This window comes from Micropterus dolomieu, linkage group LG12 (assembly GCF_021292245.1).
Source record: "Micropterus dolomieu isolate WLL.071019.BEF.003 ecotype Adirondacks linkage group LG12, ASM2129224v1, whole genome shotgun sequence".
NCBI classification, from domain to species: domain Eukaryota; kingdom Metazoa; phylum Chordata; class Actinopteri; order Centrarchiformes; family Centrarchidae; genus Micropterus; species Micropterus dolomieu.
Window position 1 is genome coordinate 18,266,854 of NC_060161.1, and position 17,321 is coordinate 18,284,174.

Below are 17,321 nucleotides of genomic sequence, written 5' to 3' on the forward strand. Positions count from 1 at the left end.
CCTCATTGACACTGCCATCATACGCAGAGCACTTACACAGATACAGATCTGTGATCTGTAAAAAAAAAGCATGCTACAGTAAGCGCTTCGTGCCTTCTGCCATCACTGCCCTTAACAAACTGTAGCAACAACAACACTCAAACATTCCCATGTTCTTGTGGCTGTTCTATGTTCCCTATTTCTATGATGTTGTGTTAGTTTACTGTTCCTTAATTGTGCTTATGTGTGTACAGGTGTTGGAAACAAATTTCCTCTAACAGAGAACAATGAATTATCTCTCTAAAGTGTTAAGGATCTTTTGTACACCATTGTACGCTATAATTTAAAAAGCCTTTGTTCTCTTAGTGTCGTTTTTTAGAACATCAGTTTAGATTATTGTTGTACAATGAACTAAAGCAACGTGATCAGGGATCATGCTGGTGTTTGTAAGGAAAGAAAAACCCAAAAAACAAGCTTGGAGGTTCATCATATGTGGACTATAGGAAGATTAGCCAATGAGCTAAAAGAGATCCAAATATATCAAATCATAACAAATCACCTGCAATTAAAACAAATTCCATAAGTATCTCCTTGAACCTACCCCCTCACAGTGGTACAGTGTGATATCCTGCTGCAGTGGGGTTGTAGGGGAGCTTATGATAGAGACAGAGTTAGAGAAAGAGAAAAAAAAGACAGATTGAATGAAGGAGCACAGGGACCATTATACCCTTCAGAGGGCTATAGCGGCCCCCTTGTAACGGATGTCGCAGGCATTCTCTGCCATCCTCTGCTCGCATGCTGTATGACAAATATCTGTTTACTCTTTCCATCATCCTAGGGGCTGAAATAATGCACTTTGCTGTCCCTAGTCCGCAAATGCCAGGCATGCATCAGCACTTATATCCTCTCAATACTTTGCTTTCCTTTTTTGTATCGCTCCATTCTCTCTCTTCCTCGCTCCTTTCTTGGGGCTTTCTTTGGAACTAATGATACCGTGAAGAGCTGATGCCAGCGCCTGATGGCCACAGTCTTGTGAAAAACAAGTCTAAAAAGTGGCAAAAATAACTTATTTCAATTATTCTCTGTGCTCCTAGTCGTAGATTAAAATAATGATCTGGGAAACACTCTTCACACTGGTTTTTGTTCTCTGGAGTGCTGTGTACATTGTGTTTTTGCAGCTGCAATGCAAATCACAATCATACCCTCTCTTGTTGCTTGTTATCTGGTCTTTAGATGTGGTATTGAAAAAGAGTCCTTGAGCTGGGAGCCTCCCAACACACACACAAACACACACTGCCTTTTACAGACATGTCTCTTTTCTCAGATAACAACCCAACTCAGGCACACACATTTTTTGACGTATGGGTTGAGTGTAGAGCCTCTCTGTATAGAGTCAGGCCTTTTTACTCTTGTTCACTTCCCTAACCACCCACTCATTCCAACGACAAAGTAAGGTATGAACTGAGAGCTAAAGCAAATCATGAATAGTGCACTTCCAGGTAAAATACTGTGGAGGAGGTGGTGTGATTGTGGGACATTTATCCTACACAAATCTCTGGTAAATGTCAAAAATATGGGATGCGTTTGAGAGCTTAACACCATCAGTAATAGCAGGATTCAATGCAACAGTAGAGATTGGTATTCCCAACAGAACAAAATGTTTGTCAGAAGATCGTATGCCACTTAACCTTCTAGATTATTGAATGGCCTTGAGCACTTTAATTCTTTAGCCCATTAGAGTGCTTATTTGGCCATTTGGAAGTCGAGGAAGCCTCAACTTTCCCTTGACAGTAAATAAAACATCCATGAAGTAGCAGTAAATAATGTAAACACACAGAGGGAAGATGGAACCTGTACAGAAAGAGGAAATGGAGCGTTAAAAGGTGGCGCATTTGTCAGGACTACCCTTGGGCTAAAAAGTCCATCCCCATCCCCACCTGCCCCACCTTGTACACATACTGTAATCTTCAAAGTCCCCACAGAGCATCAGTTGAAGTGCTCTGCACCATATTTTTAAAGCTCCTTCTTGCAGTTGTATTTTTTTTGCAAGTTAATGCAGTTGTTACTGTTTATCATACGTAATAAATTTGTGTAAATGTGTGTGTGTGTATATATATATATATATATATATATGTACATGTTTGTGTATATATACACATACACGGACATATGTGCAAATACATATGTAGGAAGGAAGGAGTAAGTAAGAGTCATCCCTCACGGCCTGGCAGCAGGAGACAAAGGCCCCCTCTAGGGAATGTGTAGTGGGATTCAAGTAAACAACAGATCCAGGGCAACAACATACCTTTAAGCAAGCCTTAACAAACCTTAAGACATACACCAGTCTGCAGCAAGTAAACAAGACAACCAGGGCACAATTAGTGAATCAAGAGAGAGGACCCACACTGGCCAGGAGATCACGTGCTGCAGGACGATAACAGTCACAGCATGTGTCCCAGTCTGGCATTACTGGAATGTGTTTTGAATGTAAACTGTAAATTGGTAAAAACTCTCTTAAAAACAAAACATTCCTGTAGCAATTAAGTGGACCTCAACCCCGACCAATGAGTGGACTATAGTCAAAGGAGACTGTCAGTTGCGTAGTTTTTAATAAAGGTCATACTTGATGTAGCAGTGTAAAAATGCCATGGCAGATCTATTTGTTTATTATCTGTGTAATCGCTGTTCAGTGGCTAATAAAACCTTCAATAAACATTTTACAGCAATCTTTGGTCCACATGAAAAGTGAGGCCCATGTAATGTGTTTTCTTTTATTTTACTCTGGTCACCCCAAAAAAAAAGAGACTGATTAACTGACAGAGACTTTGTAGCACAGCGGTAGTTAACGAGACAAAGAGTGCAGTTTACATTGCCTCATCCCCCTTTAAGAGCAAAAGAAAAGAGATATGGGTTTTGAATAGCTTTATATGCAGTTCATTAAGTAAAACAACCACATGGTCTTTAATAAAGATTCTTATACCAAACTGCGTAACCTCCGTGTGCCCCACATTGTCCCATCCTGAGATTTGCTGAGTGTAGGTGATAATAATTCTTAGAACAGGTGCTGCGCCATAAGCCTGGGGAAGTGAATGATTAGTGGCACTGCCCCAAGATGCATTGCTCCTCTGTATTAAAACCAAACTCTGCCTTTTATTCCCTCCAGGGTTTATTAAGTGGGCCAGTTGCCATAGTGACGCTTTGGCAGGATATTGCCAGGATAAGCCGTAATGGGTCTCCTGACGCAGTTCACTCTGCTCCTGTGGAAGAACTTCACTCTCCGGAAGAGACAAAAGGTACACTTGTGCTCACCAACCCCCATTGCAAATCAGCGTAGATCTGCTGAAATTGGTCAGCAATGGAGGGAAAATGAGGATGTGGTCCCATGGTTGTGTTATCAAGGGCATGTAAGTTATTCATGGGAGGGGAGGTAATAGGAGGGATTTACTACGAAAATTGTCTCCTATAGAAGTAAGCTGCCTTTAACTCTCCCACTAGAGAACAAGAACAATCTCGCCTTAATGCCGACCAATTCGAAGTGTCACCTTCAATTTTTGGAGATCTATCTCTTGTGCACGTTATGTCACACTGCCTGTATTTTAGTTCTAACAAAGCCAGTCTTTGGCCTGATAGAGCGGGATAGGGAGTGACGAATGTTAAATGCTTTGTTTGAAGGGCAAGTACTCTTTGTGGCTTTTCTTGCAAACTCACTATCACAGCCTGTCCCCCAGCAATGTTATCCAAAGGTTTAGTGTCTTTGCAGTTTGCAAAAAATATTACCAGACAATTAAAGGCTGTTCATTTTTAATCTTTAAATGAAAGCTCAACTACTCCAACTGACATTTAAACTACTGTCATGCCTTACATACCAACAAGTTCTCACTCCCGACTCGTCACATATTGACGCTTGGTCAAGGCCCTTTGGCGTCGCTTTTTAACGACCTGCGTACCCCTTTTGCATCATTTATTGACGTTTAGGACAATAAATAAAACAATAAATATGCAACGTCCGGTTAGACTTTCAAAATAATACGCTAGCGTTTCCAAACCGCCATTTTGAAACGGCGCGTTATTAAAGTTGTGAAACGTTGCACTTTTGTTAGGTTTAGGCACAAAAAGTATTTGGTTGGGTTTAGGCAACAAAACTACTTGGTTAAGTTTAGGAAAAGATCATGGTTTGGGTTAAAATAACTATGTACGTCAGTTAACACGTAAGTTAACTAACGTCGGTTACATCAATTTACGTAACTTGCCTAACTTAAATAAAAATATTTAATGTTCACTTGTTGCTTCACACAGGACACGAACCCCAGTCTCCTGGTTCAAAGTCCAGGTTCTGGCCCTCCTTTACCGTCAAAAACTGATGCTACAGGGCTTCCCCCCACTACGTTGAACTATGACACTAAAGGGATCCCCAGTGCGTTACAAACTGACGACGATGGCTCTTGACCATGCGTCCATATGTGGCGAGTCAGGGAGTGAGAACGGGTTGTACATACAAACACTTCACCTTTTTACAGTGCAGATTTTAACTGCTTTCATTGTTAACAGTTCAACTCACATTTCAGCTCTTTTCATTTTTCCCTGACAGTTCAACTGCTTTCGCTGATTGTGCTTCAGACGTTAGTTAACCTACTTTATGTGTTTACATGCGAACTGACAATTCCACTGCTTACAGGGGTTGTCTTTCAAAATTAAAATGCTTTCAGCAGTCACGAATGCACAACTGATTTCAACGGCTTTCTGCTCTTACGCTTCAAAACACACTTTCAGGGCTTCAACTGTATCTGACACTTGTCAAACTGCTACTTCCATGAAACATTTCAGATGCAAACAATTAACATTTCAACACATTCTAACCTGTTTGCAATGCATCTGTGATTTACAGAGTAAGCCAGCACATTTAACTTTTCTTCAGATAATTCAGCCTTTTCTAGTTTATAGTAGGGTCTCATCTATAGCTTATGTTAAACTCTTTAAAGAAAATGAAGGTTTAGTCTAAATAAACGCACATACTTGCTGAATATAAAGAATGCAGATAAAGCTGCACTGTAAATTTATATCTAGAATTTTAAACATTAATATTGGCATCAGTCAATGATATAAGGTGAATATTATTGCCTCTGATGTCACCCACATTGGCCAGGAGGTCACATGCTGCGGGAAGATAACAGTTACACCATGTGTCGCAGTAGCGTTCCAACGGTCAGGTCAAGTTTTCATGGAATCTAGTTAGCCTTGTGAGTCATTTCTGAGGCCGATATAGCTGTTACAAAGAGCTAAAGTGTGTTCTTCTGATTTATACCCTTGCAGTAATGATAGGAGTCACATCCACCCACCAGTTTTGTTAGGGGTTCAAGCACAGCAGTGTGCCTGTTGCCAGAGTAGAACAAAAGGCATCTTCTCAAAAAATCCACTTTCATCAAAGTTCTTACTTTCTTGGAATAACTCAAGGCAAAGTAATTTGCAGTTTTACAACTTTGTATCTGGGAAACATTCCCCTTGTTAATTTTATCAACCAGCAGAAAGAACACGGCGGTATCCTTTTTCCCTGGAATATGTAAGGGGACAGTGGCGGTTTTGTGGATGGAATGTAGGATATTTGGCCAATGTCAACATGAAATATTGTTATTAGACAAAACCAGTGGGAGTTAGCAAGGACAATGGTGCTTCTGGAGGGCTTGTGGAGGTTAATGACCAATTATATGAATGCCTCACCAAGCATTTTAAGATTTTATAACAGGCATGAAACTGATTTTATGGTCCAGTATTTCACATAATTTCATAGGAGGAGATTATCTATTCACAAAGACTCTGGTGTCCGATGGCAAATGCCTGGGGAGCCAGACATTGAGAAAGTCCCCATGATCTCTGTGTTCCCTCTCCATGCCTTTTCTTTGGAATACATTATGATAATTCACCCTCTCAGCAGAACTACATCCTCTCTGACACACAGACTGGAGGGAATTAAAGGACAGAATTAGAAATTCTATCTAGTTTCTTTGAAATATATGCAATGAAGAAGAACACTTTTTTTTTTGTTACAATTTCACACACAAAATACAAACATGCACACACACACACACACACACACACACACACACACACACACACACACACACACAGGACCATGAACATGCAACTGGGGGAGCTCTTGGAACAGTTAGGGGTTCAGTGCTTTGCTCAAGGGCAAGTGCCCAGGAGGTAAACCTTCACTATATTTCCATATACTAAACTGAACTAAATAAAAGCTGTTCAATCATCCACCCTCATTCGTATTCTACTGCAGAAACCTTACTTTAATTCATAAGGTTCCCATGTTTCTGTAGCATAACAAGCAATATGTATTATTGTATTTTACTCCCCTCTGCCTGCCTTCCAGATTCACTTATGAAGACAACAGCCTCAGTTCAGATGTCTTCTCTTATGATTTGTTCTAATGTGCGTCATCAGTGTCTGAACATGTTACCAGAGCAGGAGCAGGAAATTGGCTGACTGGAGCTTTCCAGCTGATTCCTCTAAGCAGGTCACCCCACCAGAGATGTTGTGAGGGATGAGTGTGCAGGCAGACGAAGTCAGCTGAGGTTAGCGGAGAGGGCTCGGTGGGTGAGTGCAGGGCAGGGAGGGTGGCGTTGTTGAGCGAGTGTGTGCCAAGGGACCCGTAAAAGAACTAGATGGCAAAGGGTGTGGGGTTGAAGAGTCAAGGAAATATGAGCTGCAGCATCGGTGTATCTCAGTGGAAGTCATCCACTGGTAGATATTACTTCCTGCCGAAAACACTTCACAGCAGGCATGAATTGCTTTTATGAAGTAAATCTACTGTTGTACAAATGTTCCTTGGTCTTCAGTTTTCAGAGGTGCACGTTACCTTGACTTATGTTTAAAGCAGCTGCACTGTTCTGGCGTATCCACAGTGACAGGAGTGGTAAAAATAAAAATGTGCGTGTGTTGTTTGGTAAATGTGGAAGCTTGAACCTGTAATAACCCAAGGTGGTTCAGGTATACATGTAAAACCTCCAAACTCTAAGGTCTTGGTACTTTGTCTCTAGAACATACCTCAAGGCCAACTGAGGGGGGAAATATGAGAAACAACCTAGTGAACAAGTAAAGCCTTGAGGTTATCCATTTGTGCTTTGTTGGTTTCTCTCTTCACCCATTCCCTGAGGTTGAAATAAAAGCCTGGCGTGTCACACGGGAGTGCTACCTACTGCCAGATATCGAAGTGGTTGTATTAGAGCGAGGATGTGGTTGGTACTCTTCATCCAGAAGAGGATTGAATGTGGCGAGGAGATGATAAGGAGTGTGGGATAGCTTTTGCTTGGGTAGTCACAAGCAGAGGTTGCTCTCTCAGTCTTGTAAGTGCTTAGAGTAAAAGCTAGACTAATAGCAAAACATATGGACTATGGCATGTGCAGATACATTGTAAACACTCACATTACTACACACAGCCTCATGAGGTAATTTTAGTTAATCATTACTGGTATCTCAACTGCAGAAACAGTTTCTCTTTGCCTAATCCTAATCTGGGGTTGTGGTGGCTCTGACATGTATAGCAATTGTAAGTCGCTTTGGATAAAAGTGTCAGCTAAATGAATAATGTAATCCACACACCATCCCATCTTTGGAGGGATTTGCTTTGACTTTATTAGTGATGTCACATGTTTGACTTATGAGACAACAATACAAATGATGCTAGTCAAATGCACAGCTGTATTTCATGAACAAATTATGTAAATAAGAAATTTTTATCCTTTGTGCAGGTGCGGCTGGTGATTGAAGTGCTATGGCCTTTGTTCCTCTTTTTCATACTGGTGTGGGTGCGTTCCAACAATAAGCCGCTATACAAAGGCCAATGTAAGTATGAGCCCAGTTGCAATGATAAACTCTGTTTTGCAAGTCATTTAAAGCCGAAGAACAAAGTACAAGGTTGATTTATCATTTTACAACATAGCATTGTATAATGAGATGAAGTTGTTTTTCCCTTTATGATACTCACAAAAAGCAAATGTTATACATATAAAAATGATATACACTAGACGTGTGGATAAATAACAAGTCATAGATATAATACTATTTTACATGGTGGAGTGCTGAGGATGAATGGAGGAGTCTCATAACCTGAGGGAAGAAGCCAATGATCTTCTGAGCGGTTTTAATCACCCGCTGGGGCGTGCACATCCCATGTCAGTTTGTGATATTTCCAGTCAGGATGCTTTCTATTATTAAGAACAGGCATGGGAAGTTTGTCTTCTAAAATTTCCTTAAGAAATAGAGCAGTTTCTAGGCTTTCTTTACCTCTGTGATGCTGATTCCTAAGAACCTAAAACTGATCACCTGCTCCACCTCAGCCCACTGATGTAGACAGGAGTGTGTGTCTTTTCCCCCTTTTTTCTAATATCAGCGATCAGCTCCATGGTTTTACTGATATTGAACAGTTGGTTGCTCATTGCACACCACACCGCAAGATTGTCAATTTCTTCCCGATATGAATTCTCATTGTTCTTTGAAATCCGGTGGTGGTGTCATCTACAAACTTCACAGCAGAGTTCTCTCTGTGTCGGTGGATGCAGGCGCGGGTGTACAGAGTGAACAGGAGGGGGGTGAGCACACAGCCCTGGGGGGCTCCAGTGTTGAGAGTGGAGGAGGTGTGACCGTAAATCTAAACTCTCTAGGGTCTGTTTGTGAGGAAGTCCAATATCCAGTTGCAGAGTGCGGTACTCAAGCCCACGGTGCTGAGTTTGCTGAGTTTCATTGGGGAGATTGTGTTGAATGCTGAGCTGAAATCAACAAACAACATTCTGATGTATGTATTGTTATTCATAGTCTTTGTGTTTGAAAACTAAGTTGAGTGCATTGAAGATGGCATCGTCAGGGGATCTGTTGATTCTGAAAGCAAACTGTTGAGGGTCCAGTCTGGCTGGGATGTTGTTCTTTATGTGCTGGAGAACAAGTTTCTCAAAGCACTTTGGTAGAATGTGCCACAGGGTGATAGTTGTTCAGACTAGACACTGCAGACTTTTTAGCTACAGGGATGATGGTGGCTGTCTTGAAGCAGGTGAGAACCCTCTGCTGAGACAGTGATATGTTAAAAATGTCAGTAATAACATCAACTAGCTGATTGGTACACGGCCAAGGATGTTATCAAGCCCGGCAGCTTTACTGATGTTTACTCTGTTATGTCCCGCAGTGCTAGTGGTATTGGGACATAAACATAAACCAGATGTAATTCGTATTTTGAAAGGATATTTATTTAAAACAAGGCAAACAGAACTCACAACAGAAAATGGGCCAATGGGTGCTGAGGAAATCAACAAAGGAATATAACAAAAAGAGATCCTCCAAAGGGGGGATTACTATTCTTACTACAGAAAAAATAAAAGGGTAAACCAAAAACCTCTCTAACTAAAGCACCCCTGAAACTAGTGTTACGACCCCCCTGTTGGTCTAGGGGTGTGGGGGCCATAAACATATAGGCACAACTGGTAGATCTTAAACAAGGTAACGTTTATTGGTAACATGAGATGTAGACAGGTAACAAAAAGAACAAAAGGAGGGTGGACGAGGGTGCTGCGAAAATAACAAACCAAGTTAAAATAAAAAGGTCCTCAAAAGGAGGCCTACACCTATCTACCGTTTTCAACAGGGTTGAATCTTACTACAAAAAAACACAAAGAGCACAGCACCCACTCCACCTGGTGAAACTAACAAAATAGCAAACAGAACAATAAGTGAACTTCTCCACTGCATTCAAATGTGGAGCTAACATTCAAAGGTATGCAAATGTTTACCTAAACACAATGTACAGCTAATAGGCACTGAAGGTGGATAGTTCCACTACACACAAAGTACAACAGACAGGCTATGCAGTCAATACCAGCGGCACACAAGTCAACAGGCGGTGACAAGCTGCCTGGAGCAACAGCTGGACTCTCCTTATGAGCCGGAGGTAATTAACGTGGTGATGAGCCATTGGTTGAGTGGAAAACAGAGGAACCAATGGGTGGTACAGATGTCAGCACCCCAGAAACCAGGAAGTAGGCGGGTCTTCATTCCCCAGGGACACAGCCTACTTGGTAGAGGTGAGACAGGGAAAAGAGGAAACACAAGGGTGACAGCGACAGCCGTGACACTAGTGTAACTAAACAAAACAAAACTACTGAGAGCGGTATCAGTTTTTACAGCTCAAACCCTGGCCCACTTCCTCACCTTTGCACAGTTTGTAACAAGGCCACATACAACAACGTCTATCAAGGCTAGGCAACAAACACTACAAGGTAATCACAACAAGTCCTGAAGCATGTGGCACCGAGGCAAGCTAATCGGGTCTGACAGCTGCCCTGAACTGCAGTCCAAGCAGGCTATTTGAGCAGGAGACGGACTTCGCTGGAGCTCCTCGATTGGGGCAGCGGTGGCGTGCCACTCCAATCAGCGTTATTGTCACAGGGAAACCCAGGAACTAGGCAGGACTTTCTTTTACCGCACAGCCAATCCGCAGCGTGGGATTGCAAAGCCTGCTCAGCATATCAGATAGAACACATGCACAGTTAAATGACAGGCGGGTGCCAACAACTCTCAGCTGGACCCGTCTCACATCTGCTGTAGATACTGACTGTGGCCAGTCCTCTGGAGGTTGAGTATACTTTACAGCTGACTCTTTGTTGAAGAGATCAAAGCGAGCATAAAAGGTGTTTAGTTCATCTGGTAATGTGGCCTCACAAATAATGGAAGAGCTCCTGCTTTTGTAGCCTGTGATGTTTTTGATTGCCTGGTGCATATCTGGTGTTGTTGGTGTTGAGGTCTCTGCTGATGTCTCCAATTCGCCTCCTTGAAGCAGCTCAATTCATCAAGGCTTTCTGGTTAAGGAATGATTTTATTGAATTCGTGATCACCACATTATCAACACATTTGCTGATAGTTGATGTCACTGATGTATATTCCTCAAGAGTTATGTGGTTCTCGTGGGTAGTGGCCTCTCTGAACAGTCCTATAGAGCTGCTTTAGCCTCATATGTTCACACTGTGGCTGTGAACAACTGCTTTTACAGTGTGTTTCCATAATTGCTGACAACTAATGTATATATGAAAATGTTAAAGAAAATGTAATGATCTAGCAAGGACATAAAGCATATTAACCTCCTTTGTGACATCACTGCATCTATATTTTCAAACCAGAATGTGTTAGCTTGGTGAAGCTTGGTTGATGAATAATCTATTCCTTTAGGCCATTACCCAAATAAAGCCATGCCATCGGCTGGCGTGCTGCCCTGGCTGCAAGGTATGATATGTAACATCAACAATCCCTGTTTGAACTATCCAACGCCGGGGGAGACACCAGGCCAAGTCAACAACTTCAACAACTCCATGTATGTACTGGGATGTTTCCTTCTCTGTCTTCTAAAACATTTTACATTACGATGAAAAGAAACATTTTATTTTGGATTATATCTAAAATGTAACCCTAACAGACTATTTACGATCTTCTCTCTTCTCTGATCTTTCCGGTTAATCAGAATTGCTGGGATGTTAATAGAGCTGCAAACCCTCCTGGTGAACAGATCTATTCTCAGCAAGGCGCGGTTGCTGGCAGATGACCTCGACCAGTGGGCTTCTGTCCTGCCACAGACTAACCCTGGCAATGGTAATAGAATTTGAAAACCAAATGCTTGATGTGCTGACCTTAAAACAATGACACTATTCAATAAAGCACCTAGTTTTTAGGTTATTGTCAAACACTATGAGAGAAATTGGTGAAAAGAAATAGGTTCAAAGTATAGATTGACCTTTCTTGATATAAAACTTTTAGTAATGGATCAAAATATAGTGGTATAGAAAATACTCAGCAACAATCACTCTGCTATGTCTTTGTTAAATGCTCTCCATCAAGGAAAGTATCCCCTTCATGCGGATGACAAGTTGGAGGATTTGTTATTCCCCCTTATCCCTCAAAAACAATGGCACGATTATTTATGATGCAATTTACCATGCAGTCTGACAGATCGTTTGTCTTGATAAGTTGCTGCTTTGCATTAGGCTCATTTAGTCTGATGATATTCAGATTTTCATACGGCACCTAATTTGCAAAAAGACAAGTCTGGGGGGGGGGGGGCTGCTGTTCAACAAACGGCTCCTGGGCCATTTGCATTTTGGGGTCGCTGGCTTGTAATATACAAGATTAAATCCATCAAAGATCTAAGCCTGACCATAATTAATGGGATTCGCTGTGTGAGGCAAGAGCACAAAAGGTCATTAACAAGAATAGGGAACGAAGTACTATCAAAAGACTAGGAAGGCAAAGGTGATTGTGTTGTCCTCTTTTGTTTTTACCAAGGGTTGATTAAAAGACTCAGGTGGTCACTTCACAATCAGAAAAGCAACAGTGTTCAGGAAGACCTCAGAGCGATGTTCTGTCTCCCCATAATTTAACCCTGTCCATCCCTCCTGATGCTCCTGCAGTCACGAAGGCCATAATAATATGTGTTAAGTAGGAATGAGGAGGCGTAGCGTTTAACCAGTACATCAAGCAGCATAATCAATCCCTGACGATGCTGAATGATTATTATTTTTACCCAACAATTATCTTAATTGAACACTGAATAACACAGTATAAGTCACTTCCTCCCCTCATCCTGATAATTGACTGACTTGCATGTATTACACTTGCAAAAAGGCTAATCTAATTAAATGACGTAACCCCTTCATCATCTCAGCTGCACATGTTGGAGTCTCAGAAAGAAGAAAACACATGTTGAATAGATACAGTATGTGCTTGGTTGTGTGGTGGGATCCCCGCTATGCAACTAAAGTGTTGAAACACCTAGGATTTTATTGCAACAGTCCTCTTGAAAGCATAATTTAAACTTTTCATTTTAGTTCTTATTTTCATGTATTTTCCCATTGTTTCTATCACTTAGGATAACAATTTACACAGTAGCTACACTGCAGTGATTTTGAAGACAGGGACTTTAGCTTTAACCTTGTCCGCCACAACAACAGAATAAATCCTCTAGTGTTTTGGTTAGATCAACCTTCCATTGCAGTGGAAAGGCCTCTGTCCTATCAGTTACACGACATGCTCTCCTCCATGGTTGGCACAGGTGTCCATTAGGGCAAAATGACACATGTCTCACACGTGTTTCTGCATGCACCCGTATTTGTGAACAGTAGTGTGAAAATCAAATGCAGGAGGACAGATAAAGAATGGAGACAGAAAGGCTGCAGGGTTGGCTGCAAAATATCTGCAGTGCAGATGGCGCGTGAGTAAGGAGGATTTGTAGCTAAAACTAGGAAAACAAGACTCAGGTTAAAAACAACCAAAAACATTTCCCTCTTAGTTTTCCATCTCTGACAAGTTGTCAGCATACACTGTATTTCCTGTTATGGGTCTCAGTTTTTGCTGCTTATCAGTTGCTGTTCCTCAAAATTAATGATTCTCCATCTTTATGTTTCAACCAGTGGTCCTGAGGAGTATTTTGAGAGACAATGAAACATTCTCCGCTCATCTGAAAGGAAATTTGTCAGTACCACCAGCAGTGGTCCAAAGCCTCATGAATGCAGAGATTCACTTCAATCCAGTGAGTATCATTTAGCTACTGAGCCTGCCTGTTGAAACCAGTCTCCAAAAAGGATTCCAGCGGCTTTTGAGACCTGATCACCTCCTTCTGTAAATAGAGGAATTGAAATGTTACCAAAATGTTCAAAAGACCAAATGTGCCAAGAATGTTTTGCTTAATGTGCTTGAACATTTAAGAATAAAATGTCCTGGCCCAGAACAGCCTCTGGGACTATTTGACTTGACAGTCGTAATTAAAAGCAAACTCTAGTATTTGCATGACAAAAAAGTCGTTTGATGCTGCTTACAGTAGGTAATTTGCAATGAAATGAACTTGCAACAGCAGAGTGTCTTGTCCCTAAATGCTCCCCAATTGATACCATGGTTTGTACCAAGTTATATCAGAAGAGCTGCAAGAAGGTAATTATGTTTCACTGACATTGACAATGTGCACTGTTTAAAATAAATCCCTACTGTGCATGAGGCATTTTGATGATTTCAGTGGGCTGTGTGTTATGTGCCCAGAAAATAAAAGTTCACGAGATATTCTCTGTCTTCCGCCCATCTATCTTGTCTTTCTTGGTATCACTGTATACTGTCTGGATGATACAAATGATCTGAATGTATGCATCTGCGTGTGTGTGGGTGATAATGTTTGCGTTTTTATTGTTGTTTCAAGTGTCACTGTCTCTGTTTGTGCATATGTACTGTCTTTATTAGAGGGTGATCTGAGAAGAATAAGGCTTAATTAAAATGGAAACTCTTCCTTCCATTTTTGAAATGTGATTTAGCATACCATCTGCCTGCACAATAACCCATGGGACACAACACATGAATAAATAAAATATGGAAATGTTTCTTAGTTGTCACCTTCCATCCAAGTTGGTATTTATTTTTCAGATGATGGGCATCCTGAGGCCTGGCAACCTGAGGAGCATCCTGTGTGAGGGGACGGCTCTGGATGAGTATGTCCAATTTAGCAGCCAAGCTGAAAAGGAGGCTTTTCAGAAAGTCAGCTGCTTGCGCACTCCAGAGCAGCTGATCAACACCCAGCAAGTACTCCTGCAAAACCTGGATGCGAGGAAAGTGCTTTCTAAGGTGAACGAACAGATCTCACAACTTGTCTAAATTCAGATTGATGACACCTGGAGGAATCTTTGCTTTGAAAGTCAGACACTATAGGTCTAATTGGGCAAAAGTTAGAGAGCGAATGTATTTGGAAACTGTGTTCACAATAATTGACCTGATGGGTACACTGCAGTAGTAATACAGGCCATAATGTGTGCATTTGAAAAGCCCTAATTCCTACTCGGCAAGGTCACCCACATTTAGCATACTTACAAATTGCACTGCCTGGGCTAATCAAGGTGCTATTCAGAATGTAAATTTCAAACTCCTAGGACGTCTCAGCCTGCACTGCTGCAGTTGAGGAATAACTTGGGAGGATGCATTTGAAGCCCTGTGAGGCGTTTTAAAGTCTAAATGAATACACCGCAGCTGTTGTTATTTCACTTTCATTATTAGTCATCTTTTTCAAAAGAGAGTATAATTGTTTTTCGACATTTTTGTGGAAAAAGCATCTAATATTCAGGCCTCTTGTTGGGCATTTGCCATTACTGATGTTTAAGAGCTGGCACTGCTAGGAGCAGGGCTGGACCGGTAATCTGGCCCATTAACCATGAACAGCGGCTCATTGGTTCATTTTCTATAGCCTACCAACACTGGGCTGGCCCAATCATATCTCTTACTGGCCCAAACCCCCTCCCCATCTGCACTCTGTTACTTGTGTTGTGGGCCAGAAATAAATAGCCTAAATCTTCAGACGGCTGCCTCCAAATGCGTGAAAATAATCAATGTTAACCGATGCTAACGGAGCCGCAGTAGTTTTAACATCAGCTGCAGTACCCGACACTGTGCAGCCATGGGCACTTGAAGGAGTAAACGAGAGCTGTGGCCACTGCCAGGCAGAGGAGGAGGCGTGAGACAGTGGAGCCAGAATATCACGACAGGGCCAAGGAACAGAGAGAGCAGGAGGAGAGAAGAGGCAGTGGTGTAGTCTATGTGGTACACCAGAAAGGCCTACCCACTAAAGGTCAAGGATTTCCATATATCCACTTAAAATAGCGAGATGATACGTAACGCTATCGTTCTTGGACAGATCTTTCACACTTTCATTCAAAAATTCACACCGTCTGTGTTGCGAAGTACTGACTTTCGGGGGTTCCCCGCGCAAGTTTGAAATTAACTAATGTGAATCACTAAAGGAGATATGAAACGAGAGCATGACACGAACGTTAACGATACAGAAACTACAGAAAACAAGCCATTTGAGACTGATGCTATCGTAACGTTACCTGGTGAGTGAAAGTAGCATATGTGACTGTAACAGCAGGGGATTGTTAGTACCGGTATATTAATTTGCATCTAGAACTAGTTAACTAATGATGGGGACAAAATCAGCCATTTCAAAATGTGGTGGGGACATGTCTCCAGTGTAAATGACCCCTATGGGGTCAGTGGACCAGTTAGGGTCAGACAGCAGTGTGGACCTGTAGGCGCGGGAAATGTGGACCTGTAGGCTTGTGTTTATTTAGGAGAGAGGGTGTTAAAAGTGTTTCCCTAATTTAAGTGTTCAGTTAAATGTTGTTACATGCTTGCTTTCTCTTTTAAGGAAGTAGTTTTTTTGTCAGTATTATTTAATTGTTAAAAAAAATCTTAAATCTTTTTTTGGTTGCACAGAATCTTTGAAGTAGGCTATATATTATTTCTATTAGTATAATATTCTAACATTAAATTAAAACTGATTTCATAGCTAGTCCGACTGTTAGCAGTGTTTGGCAGGAACTGTAGTAATTTATAACTAACTGTAACTTTTCTCATTTTGCATTTACTTATTTAACTGTTAACCAACAAGCTAAGTATAATAGGTACTATAACATAAGTTTGACAAGGGTTTTGGAAGATAAGTGTGCTTGAGAAGATGTGGACAACTTTTTGTGTCCTCACTGTTAATAATATTCTGTAATGAACGAGTTTTGGTGATCAAACTGCACAAATGTTCATTGTTATTACTGCTACTGATAAGCCTCAGCTTTCCATTATTGTTAATAATAGTTGCAACTTGCTCTCTTAAACGTGCATTGAAAATATCCAGCTGATAAAACCTGTACTCTAGGTACCAGATTCATATAACATCCAAGGCTAAATGTACCTCTTAACTGGCAGAGTTAGATGGTGATTAACACTAAAAAGTAGAAAATCAGTCTATTCTCCCCACCTGCACAGGTGTCATTTACACTGGAGACGCTGGGGACAGCCTCTGGGGGTCCCTACCACTAACTGATAGAATTTGTTAAAAATGTTCTGAAAATAGCTTGCAACCAGAAATGTTTGTTAACAAATGTAAGTGCTATGAGAAAGTTTTGTTGGCACAATAAGAAAACATGCAATATTAATATAGAAAAAAACAGATCTGCATTGTCCAAAAAATTACTTAAGCTAAAAAAAACTATTTACAAATTACTATTATATTCAATAATATTTTTATATTCTGAATAGTCACCGGCCACCTAAATTTTGTATACCCTTATATTTTTGTTTTCCCTTTATATAAATAAAGACATTTCCACCATAGATTGGTGCAGAAAATGTCTCCAGAATGCAGGACATTAAGTGTTTAATGCTCAAAATCTTCTGGGGGAGGGCTCCCAGAACCCCCCAGTCCTGTATTTCATCAATGAATATTTCTTTTAAATAGTATTAAAATATCTTCTAGTCTTGTTCTTGTGACCCCACTA

The 17,321-nt window shown here is 41.1% G+C and overlaps 1 protein-coding gene across 6 annotated transcripts in view; it reads left to right on the forward strand.

The window, feature by feature from the left end:
• Positions 1–17,321, forward strand: part of LOC123980590 (phospholipid-transporting ATPase ABCA1-like) — a 202,869-nt gene that overhangs the window by 36,912 nt on the left and 148,636 nt on the right. For 4 of the 6 annotated variants that reach the window (XM_046065044.1, XM_046065046.1, XM_046065045.1 and 1 more), the window contains exons 2-7: positions 3,143–3,272; positions 7,737–7,830; positions 11,197–11,338; positions 11,486–11,613; positions 13,428–13,546; positions 14,425–14,622. In XM_046065044.1, the coding sequence (XP_045921000.1) occupies positions 3,207–3,272; positions 7,737–7,830; positions 11,197–11,338; positions 11,486–11,613; positions 13,428–13,546; positions 14,425–14,622 (747 nt within the window). In that variant the 5' untranslated portion in view covers positions 3,143–3,206. Of the gene's footprint in view, positions 1–3,142; positions 3,273–7,736; positions 7,831–11,196; positions 11,339–11,485; positions 11,614–13,427; positions 13,547–14,424; positions 14,623–15,474; positions 15,617–15,807; positions 15,882–17,321 lie in introns of those variants that run through there. The other 2 variants (XM_046065047.1, XM_046065050.1) reach the window with 2 other exon arrangements.